Here is a 15,020-nt window from a genome sequence, read left to right as displayed (position 1 = left end):
TATATCTAGCCTGAATCTGTCTTCTTTTAGTATAAAACTACTACCCCTTCTCCTATCACTACAGGCCCTGTTAAAAATTCTGTCCCCATCTTTCTTATAAGCCCCCTTTAAGCACTAGAAGACTGCAATAAGGTCTCCTGGGAGCCTTTTCTTTTCCAGGCTGAACAGCCCCAACTCTCTCAGCCTGTCCTCATAGGAGAGGTGCTTCCGCCCTCTGAATTCATATTGCCCTTCAAGCAAATACTACTGTATATGGAGTATAGTTTATTTGCTGTATAAACTCATACAATACCTACTAGATGAAGCATGTTATTACAAGAAGGTAACATTGAATGTTTTTGCTAAATGTTAAAAAAAAATCTTAATCATAGTCTCGGTGATTGTGTGGAAGGTTTTTCTAGGTGAAAGGAACTTTAGGTAGGTTAGTGGTTTCTTTTTTGATGTTGTGTAGTTGCCTGCAGCTACTTGTAAAGTCCATCAGGGCTAGTTTTAATTTAATTTGAGGAGGCTTTAAATTTATGCTTGTAAACTCTTCTTAGCTAGTCAGCTCTTTTTCTCCTCCTCCTGGTAAAAATACTCCTTATACAGTATTAGGTTTATATAGCCACAACTCCTAGCCCTTCAGATTGGTTAAAACACGAAGCAGAACCCTTGAAACAGGAAAAAATAAGGTGATGGTACCTTGTGTTCCTTTTAGGTTTAAGCTCAGTTAAGCGACTGAAGCTTGTGAGTGCATGTGCTTCAGCACCTTTCATTTTGTGAGAGTTGGGCACTCATTACTGTAAAATTTGGCCAGAGTGGTGGGATGGAAGCAATGTAGCATATCATTTGAATACAAGTGGTAGTTTTTGCAAATGGATTTGCCAATTCAGGCTTGGTTTTAAATTGAGGCTCCTGTGCTTTATTGATACATTGTGTTTACTTGTTTCTTTTCTAAATCCTTTTTAGAAATGAGTTAGTGAATTTCTATAAAACAGAAAGATGGACATGTTGCTCTTAGTTCATTGAAAAATTGACTGATTTCAAGTGTGTTTTATGACTTTCGGTTAAAGGTTGGGTGCTTAAAAAAATTAGTTGATATTTTCATTAATAAAAATGAAAAATTTCCTGGTTTGTATGCTGAAGGGTAACCAACTACATTTTTGATTTTTCCGTGCTCGTGTTTTCAGATTACAACTGATGGGAAACCCAAGATAATTGATATAATTGATACAACAGGCAGTGGTGATGTAACTACATGTACCATTGTAGAACCTAAAGATGGGGAAATTACCGGTCTTTCTGGAAGAACTTTAAAGGTGAGTATTTGGTGGTGCAGAAACACCACTGGGCATCTTTTTCTTTCTTGTTTAACAACAAATTTAGCACCTATTTTGATTTCTGCAGAGCTGAATTCCTTTTAACTAGGTTTTATCCAAAGCTAATACTACATTTGCTCATCTTCATACGGATGGCTTGACATTTCTTTTACTCTTCATATGTCTTTATACTGAATATTCTCTATAGCTGAATGGGGGTGTGTACAGAGTTTTGTTGGGGGCTTGATAATCATTTAATTACTCTTTGTGCAAATCAGTATTTGGTATAGCTTTGGAAGCTGGCTGAAGAAAACATGCTAAGATCTTTTAAAAATATCAGGCATGGTTCTGTCTTCAAAAGTGCTAGTATTTTCCACATTTGTATAAACTGCAAGAGGAATCATGTTAAGCTCGTGGTAAATAGTTGTAGAGACTGAAAAATCTGTGAGGACTTAGTTGTAGACTCACTGCATTCTCACTATGAATAGAACAGAAGTGGTGTAGCGTTTTCAGAAAGGATACAATAAGATCTAGAAGAGGTCTCAGCTACACAGAATCCTGATGTTACTGTCGTGTTCTTGCTTGGCTGGTTAGATTGATGAGGTGATATGGGGACATCAAATCTTTCATCAAAGCTTTCTTCTGAATTTTGCATGGCATATGCTTGTAAAGGTGAATCCGTTGCTCTCTTTTGCTGTTGTTACTAGGAATAGTGAATCTGATATACTGAGAATCTAAACTGCAGCAAGATATGAAATTAGGCGTTCAGATGTTTGTCATGGTCTCTAACCTTAATACCCCTTTGTGCTACGGTGCTTCTTTTCATTTATAGTGCTATTATTTCCATTGACCCCCACCCAATAAAGTCACTGCTGGGGTTGTATGTTTTAAAAGTAGAGTATCAGGGCAACTGATACGTAGACATTAAGTGTCAGTGTCACACGAAATGATACTGATTCCTTCAGAACTGGATCGAAATTGCCATGTTGTGTTGTGGAGACACAGAAATAAATTGGCAATATTTGCATGTCTGTTCTGCTAAGCTCTCTTATACAGTGTTGATTTATTTATTTTTTTTTAACACCATTAGTTAACCTATTTCTAATGTATTTTTCTGTAGATTCCAGCGAACTGGGTAAATCCTTCAGGCAAATATCACATTGGCATAAAAAATGGTTATGATATCTATCCTAAAGCTCTTAAGGAGAGGATTCAGGTAAGGAATTACTTTTTGCTTATGGTATATGGTCATATTTCACTGTTCTGAGTCTTCAGTTTTTCTAGGAGACTACAGTATGTGACTTGTTAACACATGTAGGCTGCTGGCCAGCACTGCAGAGCTATTCTCTCACTGATTTTTGTTTAGTTTTGACATGATCCATTTCTTCTGTGAGTTTTCAGAACAACGGGAGGTGGCCCGAATGTCCTCCTCACAGTTGAGGTCCATTGAGGCAAAAAGTCTAGAAATTACTGATACCTGTGTCTTTTTTGTGTATAGCAATTGATGTTTATTTATAGTATTGTATTGAACTTTTTTTAGCCATTGTGTTTCAATTCAGAATTTTAAAATTATTTTGGTAGTCTTCATACTTTGACAGATGTATTTGTCAGTATTTTGTGGAACCTGATTTTATTTTACAGAAAGAACGCAAGGAAAAGCTCTGGGATCCTGTTCACAGACTGGCTTTAGCAGAGGCCTGTAGAAAACAAGAAGAATTTGATGCTGCTCACAGCTCTCCCTCCCAGGTTTGTATAAGTCTAAATAAATTTGTAAACTTGTTGTTTGCAATAGCTTGTTACTGGATGAAAGGATTAAGATATTTTTTTATGTCAGTGCAGGAAAGATACTTGTGATTGTTTTGGCAGGTAACTTACCAGTGTATCTTCTGATTAACTTAAAAAGTCTGTATATGGATAGTTGTTCGACTTGCTTAGTGTTGTTAACTTTCTGAACTTGTTAAATATATGAAAATGGTCTTACTTCAAATGCTTTGTAGCATATTTTTAGTAAATTTTATTTTTAATTTAGTATGTTCTTTTTGAGGCTGTCATCCTTGCTGTGTTCAAAGTTGGAATTTTCTAAACATATCCTTTCTTTTGTTAACTAGGTACTATTTCAGTGAAGTATCAGAAATGCCTCAGGTCACTTCTATATCATTTAACAATCTGTAAAAACAATTAGGGCTTTAAATATTACAATTAAAGAAACTTGAAATAGTTATACATAATCGACCAAAAATAAACAGTGCGATGTTGAAGGCCATTGAACTTCTAGATGTTTGTGACTCCTAGGGTAGTCTTACATTCTTGATGAAATAACGGAACAAATGTGTAGCATCAGAAAGGAATATAGGATTACCTATCTTGTAATAATTTGAGAAATATTCTGACTGTATTTTTCTTGCCTTATTAGGTAAATAAGCTAATAAAGGAAGAACTTCAAAATCAAGTGGAACTATTGAATTCATTTGAGAAAAAATATAGTGATCCTGGCCCAGTATATGATTGTCTAGTATGGAATGACGGTGAGACCTGGAGGTAAACGTCTAAACTTGCCTGAAAGGTCTTGTTCTACACATAAACCAACAGCTTGCATTAAAGACTGTGTTAACTTTTAAATCTACCCTCTTTAATAGAGGTCTTAAATATGATTTGCTTTAAAATAATCCCGTTGTGTCACTTAAGTTTCATGACATAGTTCTGATCCCAAATGAAGATGGGGTAGAATGAAGTCTTATTAAAGACAGTGTGATATAAAGTGTACAATTGTGGGATATTCCTCTGAGGCAGAGTAAAGTTGTTTTGAGTATCCATTGGTGACGGGGGGGGAACACACGACAAAAAAAAGCCCAGAAAACAAACAAATGCCAGAAAACCAAAACCAGAAGTCTTTGCACAGACTTCAGGATGTATTATGGCACTTCTCTTGACTGATAATGTGCATAGTACAAAACAGTGGGTAAGACTTCAAATATTTGTGTACCAGCTAGCTCTAGTAAAATTTCTTCTGTGGAGAAATTGCCTGAATTTCCATATGCTTGCTTTTCAAAGACAGATTTATTTGAATTTAGTAGCATTTGAAAATCGGTTTATTTAGAGATCTTTGTAGTTTCTGTATCTAAGTGTAAGCAACCATATTTAAAAATACTGACTTAAAGAAGTAAGATACCATAAACATAGAACCAGGCTTCTTGAAGTCCATGTCGCACTTTTTGTTGGGTGAGGGGAGATAACCAGAAGTTTACAGCAGCTGGAAAATGGCCTTTTTTTGTTTTTGTCAACAGAGCCTGCATAGATACAAGCGAGAGTGGTGACTTAGCTAGCTGTACAGTTCTAAGAACCTACAAAGAGGCTCAGGAATATGGATCTTTTGGAACATCTGAGATGTTGAACTATTCTGTGAATATATATGATGATGGAAACCTTCTTTCCATTGTGACAAGTGGAGGTAAATGAAAGTAATCTTAAGAAATTTTTGCTGCTGAGTAGGTATCATGAGAAGCTGTGATTTCTATTGGGTCCTGATTCTGATACTTCGGATGGCTCAAGACAGCTGTCTTAATACAGCATTCATTACTGCGGCAAGCAAGATCAGTGTTCAGATTTCCTGAATTAAACCTACAATGACAGTTCACTTCCAAATTTGCTTGCGTTTTTGTCTGTAACTTTGTCAACTTTGTGTTCATATGCATATATACATAGAGCATGTATACTTAGGTACTGCATCTGAAAGCCTAAAATAGAGAGAACCTTCTTTGAAAGTACCTTTTTTCTTTTGTTTCTTAAATATAGAGTTCTTGATTTTTAGTTGCTGTCCTTTGTGCTTGTGTAATTTAAGAATCTTAAATAAGACACCCGAGAGCAGAAGGGGTATTAATCTTTATTTTGGTTTATCCAAACTTTTTTGTGATAGCAGGTGTCACTATAGCTGTAGCTCCAACCACTCTGAACCCATATTTGTATATTCTTTATATAATCATGTTTTGTTTTGGAAGCATCCCGAGTGGTTATGGTGGTATTTGATTTGAAAAATGCTCTTAATTTCTCATGAAACTATCCCATCTCCGTAGAACTACAGAAGCAATTCTGGTTTCTAAATTGATGGTAATTTTTTTGAGAGATTCCTTTTTATACTTCTGTGCGGTTTTAGTTATCTTTGTTTTTCTTAATCTCCACTATCTGAGTCATCTCAGGTATAATTTTCGTAACTTTGAATAGGAAGTGTTGAGCGTTTTAAGTAACTTTTGTTAGTGGAATTAAGTTAATACTTCCTTTCTCTCTGCCTGCTGCCTCCTTTCTCCCCTCAAAAAGCTGTTTTATTTTGCAGATTGATGCTGTTTACTGGCTCGTTTTATAGAATCATAGAATTATTTAGGTTGGAAAAGACCCTTAAGATCGAGTCCTACCCTTAACCTAACACTGCCAAGTCCACTACTAAACCATGGCCCTCAGCACCACATCTACACATCTTTTAGATACCTCCAGGGATGGCAACTCAACCACTTCCCTGGGCAGCCTGTTCCAATGCTTGACAACCCTTTCGGTGAAGAAATTTTCTCTAATATCCAATCTAAACCTCCCCTGGTACAACTTGAGGCGGTTTCCTTTTGTTCTATCACTTGTTACTTGGGAGACAGACTCCCACCTTGCTACAGCCTCCTTTCAGGTAGTTGTAGAGAGTGATGAGGTCTCCCCTCAGCCTCCTTTTCTCCAGGCTAAACAACCCCAGCTCCCTCAATCACTCCTCATAAGACTTATTCTCCAGACCCCTCACAGCTTTGTTGCCTTTCTCTGGACCCGCTCCAGCACCTCAAAGTCTTTTTTTGCGGTGAGGGGCCCAAAACTGGACACAGCACTCGAGGTGGGGCCTCACCAGTGCTTGAGTACAGGGGGACGATCACTTCCCAAGTCCTACTCACCACGCTGTTCCAGACCCAGGCCAGGATGCTGTTGGCCTTCTTGACGACCTGGGCACACTGCTGGCTCATATTCAGCTGGCTGTCAACTGACACCCCCAGGTCCTTTTTCGTGGGGCAGCTCTCCAGCCACTCTTCCCCAAGGCTGTAGCGCTGCATGAGGTTGTTGTGTCCCAAGTGCAGGACCCGGCACTTGGCCTTGTGGAACCTCATACCATTGGCCTTGGCCCATTGATACAGCACGTTCCGATCCCTCTGTAGAGCCTTCCTACCCTCAAGCAGATCAACAGTCCCACCCAACTTGGTGTCATCTGCAAACTTACTGAGGGTGCACTCGATCCCCTCATCCAGATCATTGGTAAAGATATTAAACAGAACCAGCCCCCATGCAGGCGGGAACACCACTTGTGTCACTGGCTGCTGATTGGATTTATATACTTATAGCTAAATAACTGAAAATTAATTGAGCTGTAGTGTATTAAATTGGTATAAATGAAGTTCGCTAAACATACAGTGATACAACTTTTCATTTGCTCAGGAGCACATGGAACACACGTGGCTAGTATTGCAGCCGGATACTTTCCAGAAGAACCTGAACGAAATGGCGTGGCTCCTGGAGCTCAGATTCTTGCAATCAAGATTGGCGATACGAGACTAAGTACAATGGAAACTGGCACTGGTCTAATAAGAGCTGTGGGTATTTCACTGAAGAAATTATTAATCTCAGCAGTGTGACTTAATTATAGAATATTGTGGAACACTTTCTGCTCTGCTTGCTTATAGGCCATGTTTTTATGGTTCTAGAATATTTCCAAGAAAAAAAAAACAACCACCAAACACCCCCCAAAAAATACAAAACAAACAAAGATAACCCAACCAAAAAACCACACAAACCCAACCAGAATATATTTTAAAACATATCTTAAGACTAGTATTTTATTACAAAACAAGACTTAAAGTTCCTTATTCTGTGTTGTGAGTGTATTTTTTTTATAGTTACGTAGATAACTGTAGAATACTTAAATAAATCTAGAATAAAGACCAGTATCTACCCATGTGTCTGAGTTTGTTTTAACTCTGTTTCTTAAGAGCGAGGAAAAATATCATTCCTTTTTAACAATGAAAGGCCCAAGAACTTTTCCTTATAGTGAGTTGATGGGGGAAAAATTTTACACAAGCAAATGAACTGAAAATAGGAAATTATATTTGTCGTCCATAGAATATCTTGCTATTGCAACATGAAGGTGTACAAAGATGTTTTTGTGACTTTTTGGAATTTAAGCAAACTGCACAGGAAAGGAGAATTTGATGTTATTGAGGACAAACATTTGAGACGATACTAACGATGTCTTCAGTTTTCTCTTAGGTTAATGTCTTACTTCATAGTTTGAAACATGGCAAAAATAAGTCCTCAGGGAATGGGTTTTTTAATTCTGTTTGTTCACTGGGAAAATACCACTTAAAAAATTGAATAACAATTAAATAATTGAAGTAAATTAAATTATTTTCTTGTATAAAGTAAAAAAAAATGTATAATTTTTCATTAGATCTGTAGCATATCAGTTTAAGGAGATGTTTTTTGCCATTCCTTAAGTGACTTATTCTATGACCAGTATGTATTTTGGTTTTTATTTTTACTTTATCAGATGATAGAAGCAATAAAATACAAATGCGATCTTGTCAACTATAGCTATGGAGAGGCAACACATTGGCCAAATTCTGGGTGAGTACTACAGTGGTTATTATATAGAGTATTTTAATATTACAGAAGTGGAATTGTGTCTGTTGAGCTTTGTGTAAATGAACTATCATTAAGAATGAATTGTCCAGGCCTACTGTACATTAAATTGTTGCAGTTTACATTTTTAACTCTCTTCGAAAGTTAAGTAAACCTATCAAAAGTACTATTGATTTATAATACAAAGAATATTTTAGAATAAAGAATTTTTGTAGTTGGAACACAACCTAATCTGTGGGATTTTTTTGAAGACCTAATATGGCTACACAACTTTTACTCCTTTTTAAAACCAGGAGATATTTTCTGCGGTCAGCTTCTGTAGTGGAACCGCCTCTGCTAAGTGTGGGAAGCAGGCTGCATAATACTCCTTGATCTATGACTGGTCACAGAGATTTTTACTAGAGTAGGAGCTTTGGCCTGTGGGAAGAAAGCAATATTGTTGATTAAATGACTTTTTTTTTTTTCTCTCACATCAGGAGAATTTGTGAAGTAATTAATGAAGCAGTGTGGAAACACAACATAATCTATGTTTCAAGTGCAGGAAATAATGGCCCTTGCCTTTCTACAGTAGGATGTCCTGGTGGAACTACATCTAGTGTAATAGGTAAATAATTTGTTTCAAAAAACAAACAAACAAAAATTTGACCTTATTCAGCTTCTGTTTTTTCAAGCTTTGTTTTTGTGTTACATGTTTGAGATCACTGGTTGGTTGCTGAACTAAATCTAAAAAAATATCAGACTCCTGTGCTACAAGATTAATTCTGAGGGAGGCACTTGCTGTATGCTTAGGTATAAAAATTTAGATTATCTTCTTACAATTCAAGACCTTACTGATGTAGAAAATGGAGGTAGGAGGCAGATGGTCTTGATTTGATGTGGCTTTTTATAAAATTTGCAGAAGAAGTCTTTGTGGTTTGACGTATTTGAAGATTCCAAAATTACTTTTTTAACTGTAATTTTCTGAGCAGACCACTTCACTCAGACCATTAGCTGCTGGTAAATGCAACTTGTAAAAAATACAGGCAAGTTGGATTCTAATTCTAATCTTCTAGAAAGTTTTGTAATGCCTTCTGAATTGTCAGAACTACAGTTTGAGATCATCTGTCTTCATCAGATACTCTAATTTCTATTTGTAGTGAAATGAAGCTTTTAAATTTGAATATAAAATAATCCCCTGGTGTACCCTAGACAAGTGCTTCTTGGGGAAGAATTCTTTCAGCTGCAGTGCCACTTCTGTGCAGGTCTATTACTGGCATAAGAATTGGTTTTTGTGGTGGGCTAGAGTATGTTTTTGATATTTCAGTGAAAGATTAACACCGAATGCTAGACATTTTGCTAACTTCCCTAGTCTTAATTTTTCTGTAAATCCTCTGATGCTGCATTACTGCATTACACAAGATGCTTGTTAAATCTCACAATTTTCATGCAAGGAGACTAGCATGTAGACTTGAAAGTTGGAGAGACAGCATTTCAGGACAGCTAGTAGAATTAATGCTCTTTACTTTCTAAAAGTTAATGTGCAATTACTACACTACTGAGACTGGGGGCTGAAACTAACAAGCTCTTTTCAGGTCTGCATCAGCTTTGCTCTTACGGTGCATCTACTCAGTCAATTCAGCTTACTTCTTGTCTCGCTCTGGAGACTGGGTGATCATTCACGCTGCATGCAAAGTAGCTTGCTCCTTGTCCTCCATATGGAGTGAACCAGACAGGGTGGTGGTGGTTTTTTTCCTCTTTTTTTGAGGGTAAAACAAAATACAGTTGACAGGTTGGCTTACTTCACACAGGCATTACGTACATGGACCTTGCCAAATTTATTTTGTCAGCATGGTTATGGTAGTTTTCTACCATCCCGATAGCGTTTGTGCCATAAAGAAAATGAGCTTACACTTTAGAATAGATATATGGGATGGATGCAATGTGCATTCTTGCATTGTGTTCTAAAAATACAACTTTATCAGGCTTTGACATAGTAATGTACACGCTCTGGGCACTTTGATATACAGGAAAGTAATAACTGTCTCATTACTGTGTTTGAACTGTGTGGATGTGGCCGTCTGCTCCAGGTGGTGTGGCTGTGAGCCATATGAACATGAACGAATTCACATACATTGCTTTGAGGTATGGTTGGTGTAGTTTGTAACAATGTAAACACAGCCAAAGGGGTGCGGGAGAGAGTGGAGACATGTAAAAGTGATCTGTTGTGAAAGAAATGTAGAAGGTGAATACATTCCATTCCAGTTGAATAAAAATGAAACTTTGAAGTTTACATAATGTTTTCATATTATACAGTATGACCATCAGCATTGTTACTGCATAGCATGCTGCTTTACACTTCCTTGTAAAACTATCCGGATTTAATGAGGTGGAAAATGTATGTTTCCATTTTTAAATGTCAAGGAAAAAATTTTCTCATAATGAATTTAAAACACAGAAATACTTTATTTTTGCTTTTAATAAAAATTAATTGTACATCTACAGTGCTTGAATGTTTTTTTTACAGGTGTTGGTGCCTATGTATCACCTGACATGATGGTTGCTGAATACTCTTTAAGAGAAAAACTGCCAGCAAATCAATATACTTGGTCATCCAGAGGGCCTAGGTAGGTTATACTAAAAGAACAAATTCATTATTTTGGGGTTCAGATTTTATAATTCAAACTCTAAGACTGCGTCATTAATACCAGAATAAAAGTGTTTCTTTCCTATGGGAAGAGGGTAGGTAGCCTGCTGTTCTTGGGAGGCCTTTGTATGTCGGGCTCTAGAATTCCTGGGGGAGGGGGAAGACGACTGAACTGTCTCAGCACAATCTGTATATTTCAGGAAAGTGTATTCGGTGAACGCAAACCTATTCAGAGAAAATAAAAGTTGTGGAAAAGTTGTTTGGAAATTTGTTCTATTTCGGAAATTTATTTTTTCCATAGCATTTATTTCATTAAGTTAGTGTAGTGAAGTTAACTGTTCTGTTAGTGCTGAAATACTGTTACTACATACTACACCACTGTTACTGCGGTGGTGTTGCTTCTGGCTTCAGTGATGTTGCTGTGATGGCACAGCTTACTCAAGAGTTTTGCTTGAGTCCAGTAGAGGTTTGAGCAGGCAGAAAAAAATGCCATTCTACTGCATGTGTATAGAAAGTTATCTCAAAAGTCTATAAAAGAAAATTTAGGGATAACGAAAACTTCAATTTTTATTTCATATCTCAGAAGCATTTGATAGTAATGTGGTAGCCAAAAGAGGAAAACAAAAAAAAGCAATTGTGTCTCTTCCTGAGTTCTTGCCTGTGTTTAGACTTCAAAATTGTGAGTTTTGGAGTTACTATATAGTGTCTCTTGTAGTTTAGCCTACAATAGTATTGGGTGAAGGAAAAAGTAAAAAACATAGCTTGAGGTTGGTCCTTGGTTTATTTGCTCATTACGCAGCAAATGCTTCCCTGTTAGCATTGGTCTTTAAAGTTAGCCGTCATGCTGTATTGTATATTTACAGGCAAGTATATTGTTCCAAGAACCTTATTATGTAGAGTTGTCATGTTTCATGAAGGGAAAAGAGAAATGTGGTCTCTACCTTCAGCTGGCAAAAGGAGAAAGATCCATAATTAATATTGGTATGCATACGCACGCACACATGTATATGTAAAAACTGCATTTTGTGTGCTTTGTCACTTTGCATTGTAAAACAGTCAGAATGAGCATATGTCAGCTGAAAGCCCAAGTGCGGCCAAAGGAGGATTCCCCTTTTGTAGGGGTGCAACACGCAGGTGACTGGAGAGTTTCTAGGGCTTTGCTGGAGCAGGCTTGGGGTGGCGGATCAGTCTGTCCAAGTAAGCATAGAGGTTTTCAGGCAGATACGCTGTGCACTGCTTGGCTATCATAAAATGTATACAAACATTACATTATAGTATCATACTGAGAGTACTCTGATTTGAGACAGATTTTAGACATATGAAGCTGTTAGTGTGGGATGTAAATACCCTAAAATACCCTGCTTCTCCACAGAAATTAATAGCTCAGGCCCACTGTTGTCCTTATTCAAGTGGTGCAATTTTTATCTATCCAGAGCAAGGAAGATGGAGTGTATCTGGCTCATACAGTTGAAAACTAGATGCTGCTTTAACTGTACCATAGGTATCTGCTACGTTCTTAAATATGCTAGGGCAAGAAAGAAAGGTGGCTTAGGCCCAGGTAATCCTAATCCACCTCTTGACGTTCCTTTTTTTGTCTTTTCCCCTTGCTCTTCTTTTCTCAGTTTCTGTATTGTAACTTGGAATTTGACCTGGTAATGAAGTGTCAACATGCAAAATTAGAGATCTGGATTTTGGATCTTTTCTAGTCTTCCTTTCCCTTTTACTATTTTTCATTGAAAATAATGACTGTTAAATAGGCTATGTAGAATACTAATTTATTTATTGAAGTGTTTAATAGGTTTATTTGCGTTCATTTTCTAATTCAAATCCCAGAAGATGTTCTTCTGACTAAACTGAAACCTGATGAAGAGTATCGAAGGAGTGGAAGTTTAGGAAACTTTCACTGTAAATCAGGCACAGCTGATGATTAACATGACATTTTAAATTGCTACTTAGTGGCATGCCTTTTCTTGGGCTAATGGATTTAGTGAAGTAATATACTTGTGAATGTTCCCTAAAGCTAAATTTTTTTTTCTCTAAATGCACGGATAACTTAAAGATAAAGTGTGCAGGAAAAAAAAAAGTTTGTTTTTCAACCATTCTGTTTTAACACTAGCACTGATGGAGCCCTTGGAGTAAGTATCAGTGCCCCAGGAGGTGCTATTGCTTCTGTTCCAAACTGGACTCTGCGAGGAACACAACTCATGAATGGCACATCCATGTCTTCTCCCAATGCATGTGGAGGCATTGCATTAGTATTGTCAGGTAATGTGCTACAATGTTAAATACAGATGCATAGTCTAAAAGAGAACAGATACTTTTTCTTCTAAAAAAAAAAAATGCTGTAACTTTCTAGTTTTTTGTTGTATCCAATAATACCCTTATTTTTAATTTCAGGACTCAAAGCTAATGATATTCATTACACTGTTCATTCTGTCAGAAGAGCTTTAGAAAATACTGCAGTGAAAGCTGAAAACATAGAAGTATTTGCACAAGGACATGGTATTATTCAGGTAATTGCTAGCAAAAACCCCAACGTAATATAAATAACTGCTAGTGGAAAACTAACCCACAAAAAAAGAGCAGCTTTCTAGATGAGCTCACTCAGTTTGCTCCCATGCTACTTGATTCTCAGATCTGACTGAAGGAGAAGGGAATGTAGTGGGAGGGGAGGAGGAATGAGACGGTTGTGTTAACTAGACGCATTCTTAGACTGATCAAAAAGGTATGTGGACATAAAAGTGGGATGTGGAGTTGGATGCCTAAGTTCTGTTCTAATGTCCAAAAATGTTTTTATGCTATTGTCTCAGAGAGCTTGAACTTGTTCTGTGCAGACAAAAGCTTGAACTGTAAGTTCTGGGCAGTGAAAATACAGAGATACCCACGCTGGTTCACAAAGCAGTACAGCTGCAGTTGTGCAATGACTTTGCTCTGGGCCTGCAGCGAAAAGTCTTGAGTGTTCATTGTCAAGTGTTCATTGTTCTGAGTGTTCATTGTAGGTGACCCTGCTCTGGCAGAGGGATTGGACTAGATGCATCTCCAGAGGTCCCTTCCAACCCCTACTGTTCTGTGATTCTGTATCCTGTGGACTTCTAAGTAGCTTGGAAATCTGTGATGTGATCCTTTGTATGATGAAGGCATAATGACTGACAGTCTCCCTATGCACAAGCTTAAGTTCTTGAAGAGCTGCTGCTGTCTTTTGCCTACAGTCACTCCCGTTCTAGCCAAATAGAGGAACTGAGACTTTGCTCTCATGCTTAGAGATGCTAAATATTAAATGCATAGCCCTAAACTCATGTTCTGGAGATGCCAGAACTTAATAGGTAACATCTGTAACACTGAGTTTGATACAGAAAGCAGCAACGGTGGCAGCCATATCAAATCAAAAACGTTGGTGCGTTTCATTTTTCTGTGGCAGTCATATCTTATGATTTAGTAGTCTGTAATTAAAGCATGTGTTAAAACGTGGTTGAAAGTTATTTGGGAGAATGAGACTGTTGTATATCCACTTGTCTCAAAGGAGAGTGCCCTAATCTCTGCTGGTAAAGGTAGCTCACTGTGAAGTAGAAGAGAATGTAAGATTTTTGGAGTCAGTAGAATTGAAAGTGAGATAGAAGGGCGTCTTTTTAAAAGAAAAAGGTGAACTTGTCATCTGAGTTTACTGTGACAGCTCATTTACTTAAATCCTTCTCTTATTTCATATCACTGTTTAAAACTTACACGGGCATCCCATATTGCAATGTCATACTGCATTTGAACCACTCAACTTCTTGTATTGTGTAAAAGGTTTAAATGCTTAATTAGTGTTGCTCCATGTATGAGAGAGGCACCTAAATTAGGGTAGTAGGTCTGGATCTTTGAAGTCATCTCTGAAAACTTCTGTTATGCATGTTTTGATGTATTTATAGCAAAGGAGATTTGTGGAGGCTTTTTGTTTGGGTTTTAGGTTGTTGGGTTTTTTTAATATTCTTGACTTTGTGCTCTGCGTGGCTGTTGCAGACTGAAAATGTTGCCTCATTTTCTACATGTGAGTATTGTGTAAGGCACAGTCAGTGTGGCTCAGGCAGCACATGAGTTACTTCACTGTTGCTGTGCTTGCCGAGTGCTTCGTATTGAAGAAAATATGCATAAATTACTGTTAAAATTTGTTAATTCAGAATGTTTTCTTTCTAACAGGTTGATAAAGCCTATGACTACCTCATTCAGAATTCATCATTCACAAGTAACATAGGCTTTACGGTTACTGTTGGCAGCAACCGTGGAATCTACCTCAGAGATCCTGCCCAGATAGCTGCACCTTCTGATCATGGGGTTGGCATAGAACCTGTCTTTCCTGAGAATACAGGTAGCAAAGAGCTTTTGTATGTGGGGGAGGGAGGATAGGAATAAAGTGTAATCTTCAAACAAAAAAGCTGTGATAATGAGGAGTGATAGGAATCTGTACC

At 37.4% G+C, this 15,020-nt stretch overlaps 1 protein-coding gene across 3 annotated transcripts in view; it reads left to right on the top strand.

Moving 5' to 3' along the window:
* Positions 1-15,020, top strand: part of TPP2 (tripeptidyl peptidase 2) — a 54,876-nt gene that overhangs the window by 6,106 nt on the left and 33,750 nt on the right. For all 3 annotated transcript variants that reach the window (XR_012584160.1, XM_074562031.1, XM_074562039.1), the window contains exons 2-13: positions 1,170-1,298; positions 2,419-2,514; positions 2,940-3,044; positions 3,712-3,836; positions 4,583-4,746; positions 6,753-6,907; positions 7,861-7,937; positions 8,429-8,556; positions 10,456-10,555; positions 12,692-12,840; positions 12,973-13,088; positions 14,752-14,920. Coding sequence is in view for 2 of the 3 variants with exons in the window: in XM_074562031.1 (XP_074418132.1) it covers positions 1,170-1,298; positions 2,419-2,514; positions 2,940-3,044; positions 3,712-3,836; positions 4,583-4,746; positions 6,753-6,907; positions 7,861-7,937; positions 8,429-8,556; positions 10,456-10,555; positions 12,692-12,840; positions 12,973-13,088; positions 14,752-14,920 (1,513 nt within the window). In the remaining variant the exon portion in view is untranslated. The remainder of the gene's footprint in view (positions 1-1,169; positions 1,299-2,418; positions 2,515-2,939; positions 3,045-3,711; positions 3,837-4,582; positions 4,747-6,752; positions 6,908-7,860; positions 7,938-8,428; positions 8,557-10,455; positions 10,556-12,691; positions 12,841-12,972; positions 13,089-14,751; positions 14,921-15,020) is intronic.

This window comes from Larus michahellis, chromosome 1, assembly GCF_964199755.1.
Source record: "Larus michahellis chromosome 1, bLarMic1.1, whole genome shotgun sequence".
NCBI lineage: Eukaryota > Metazoa > Chordata > Aves > Charadriiformes > Laridae > Larus > Larus michahellis.
The sequence above is the reverse complement of the archived record's forward strand: the minus strand, read 5'-3'. Positions and strand labels throughout refer to the sequence as shown.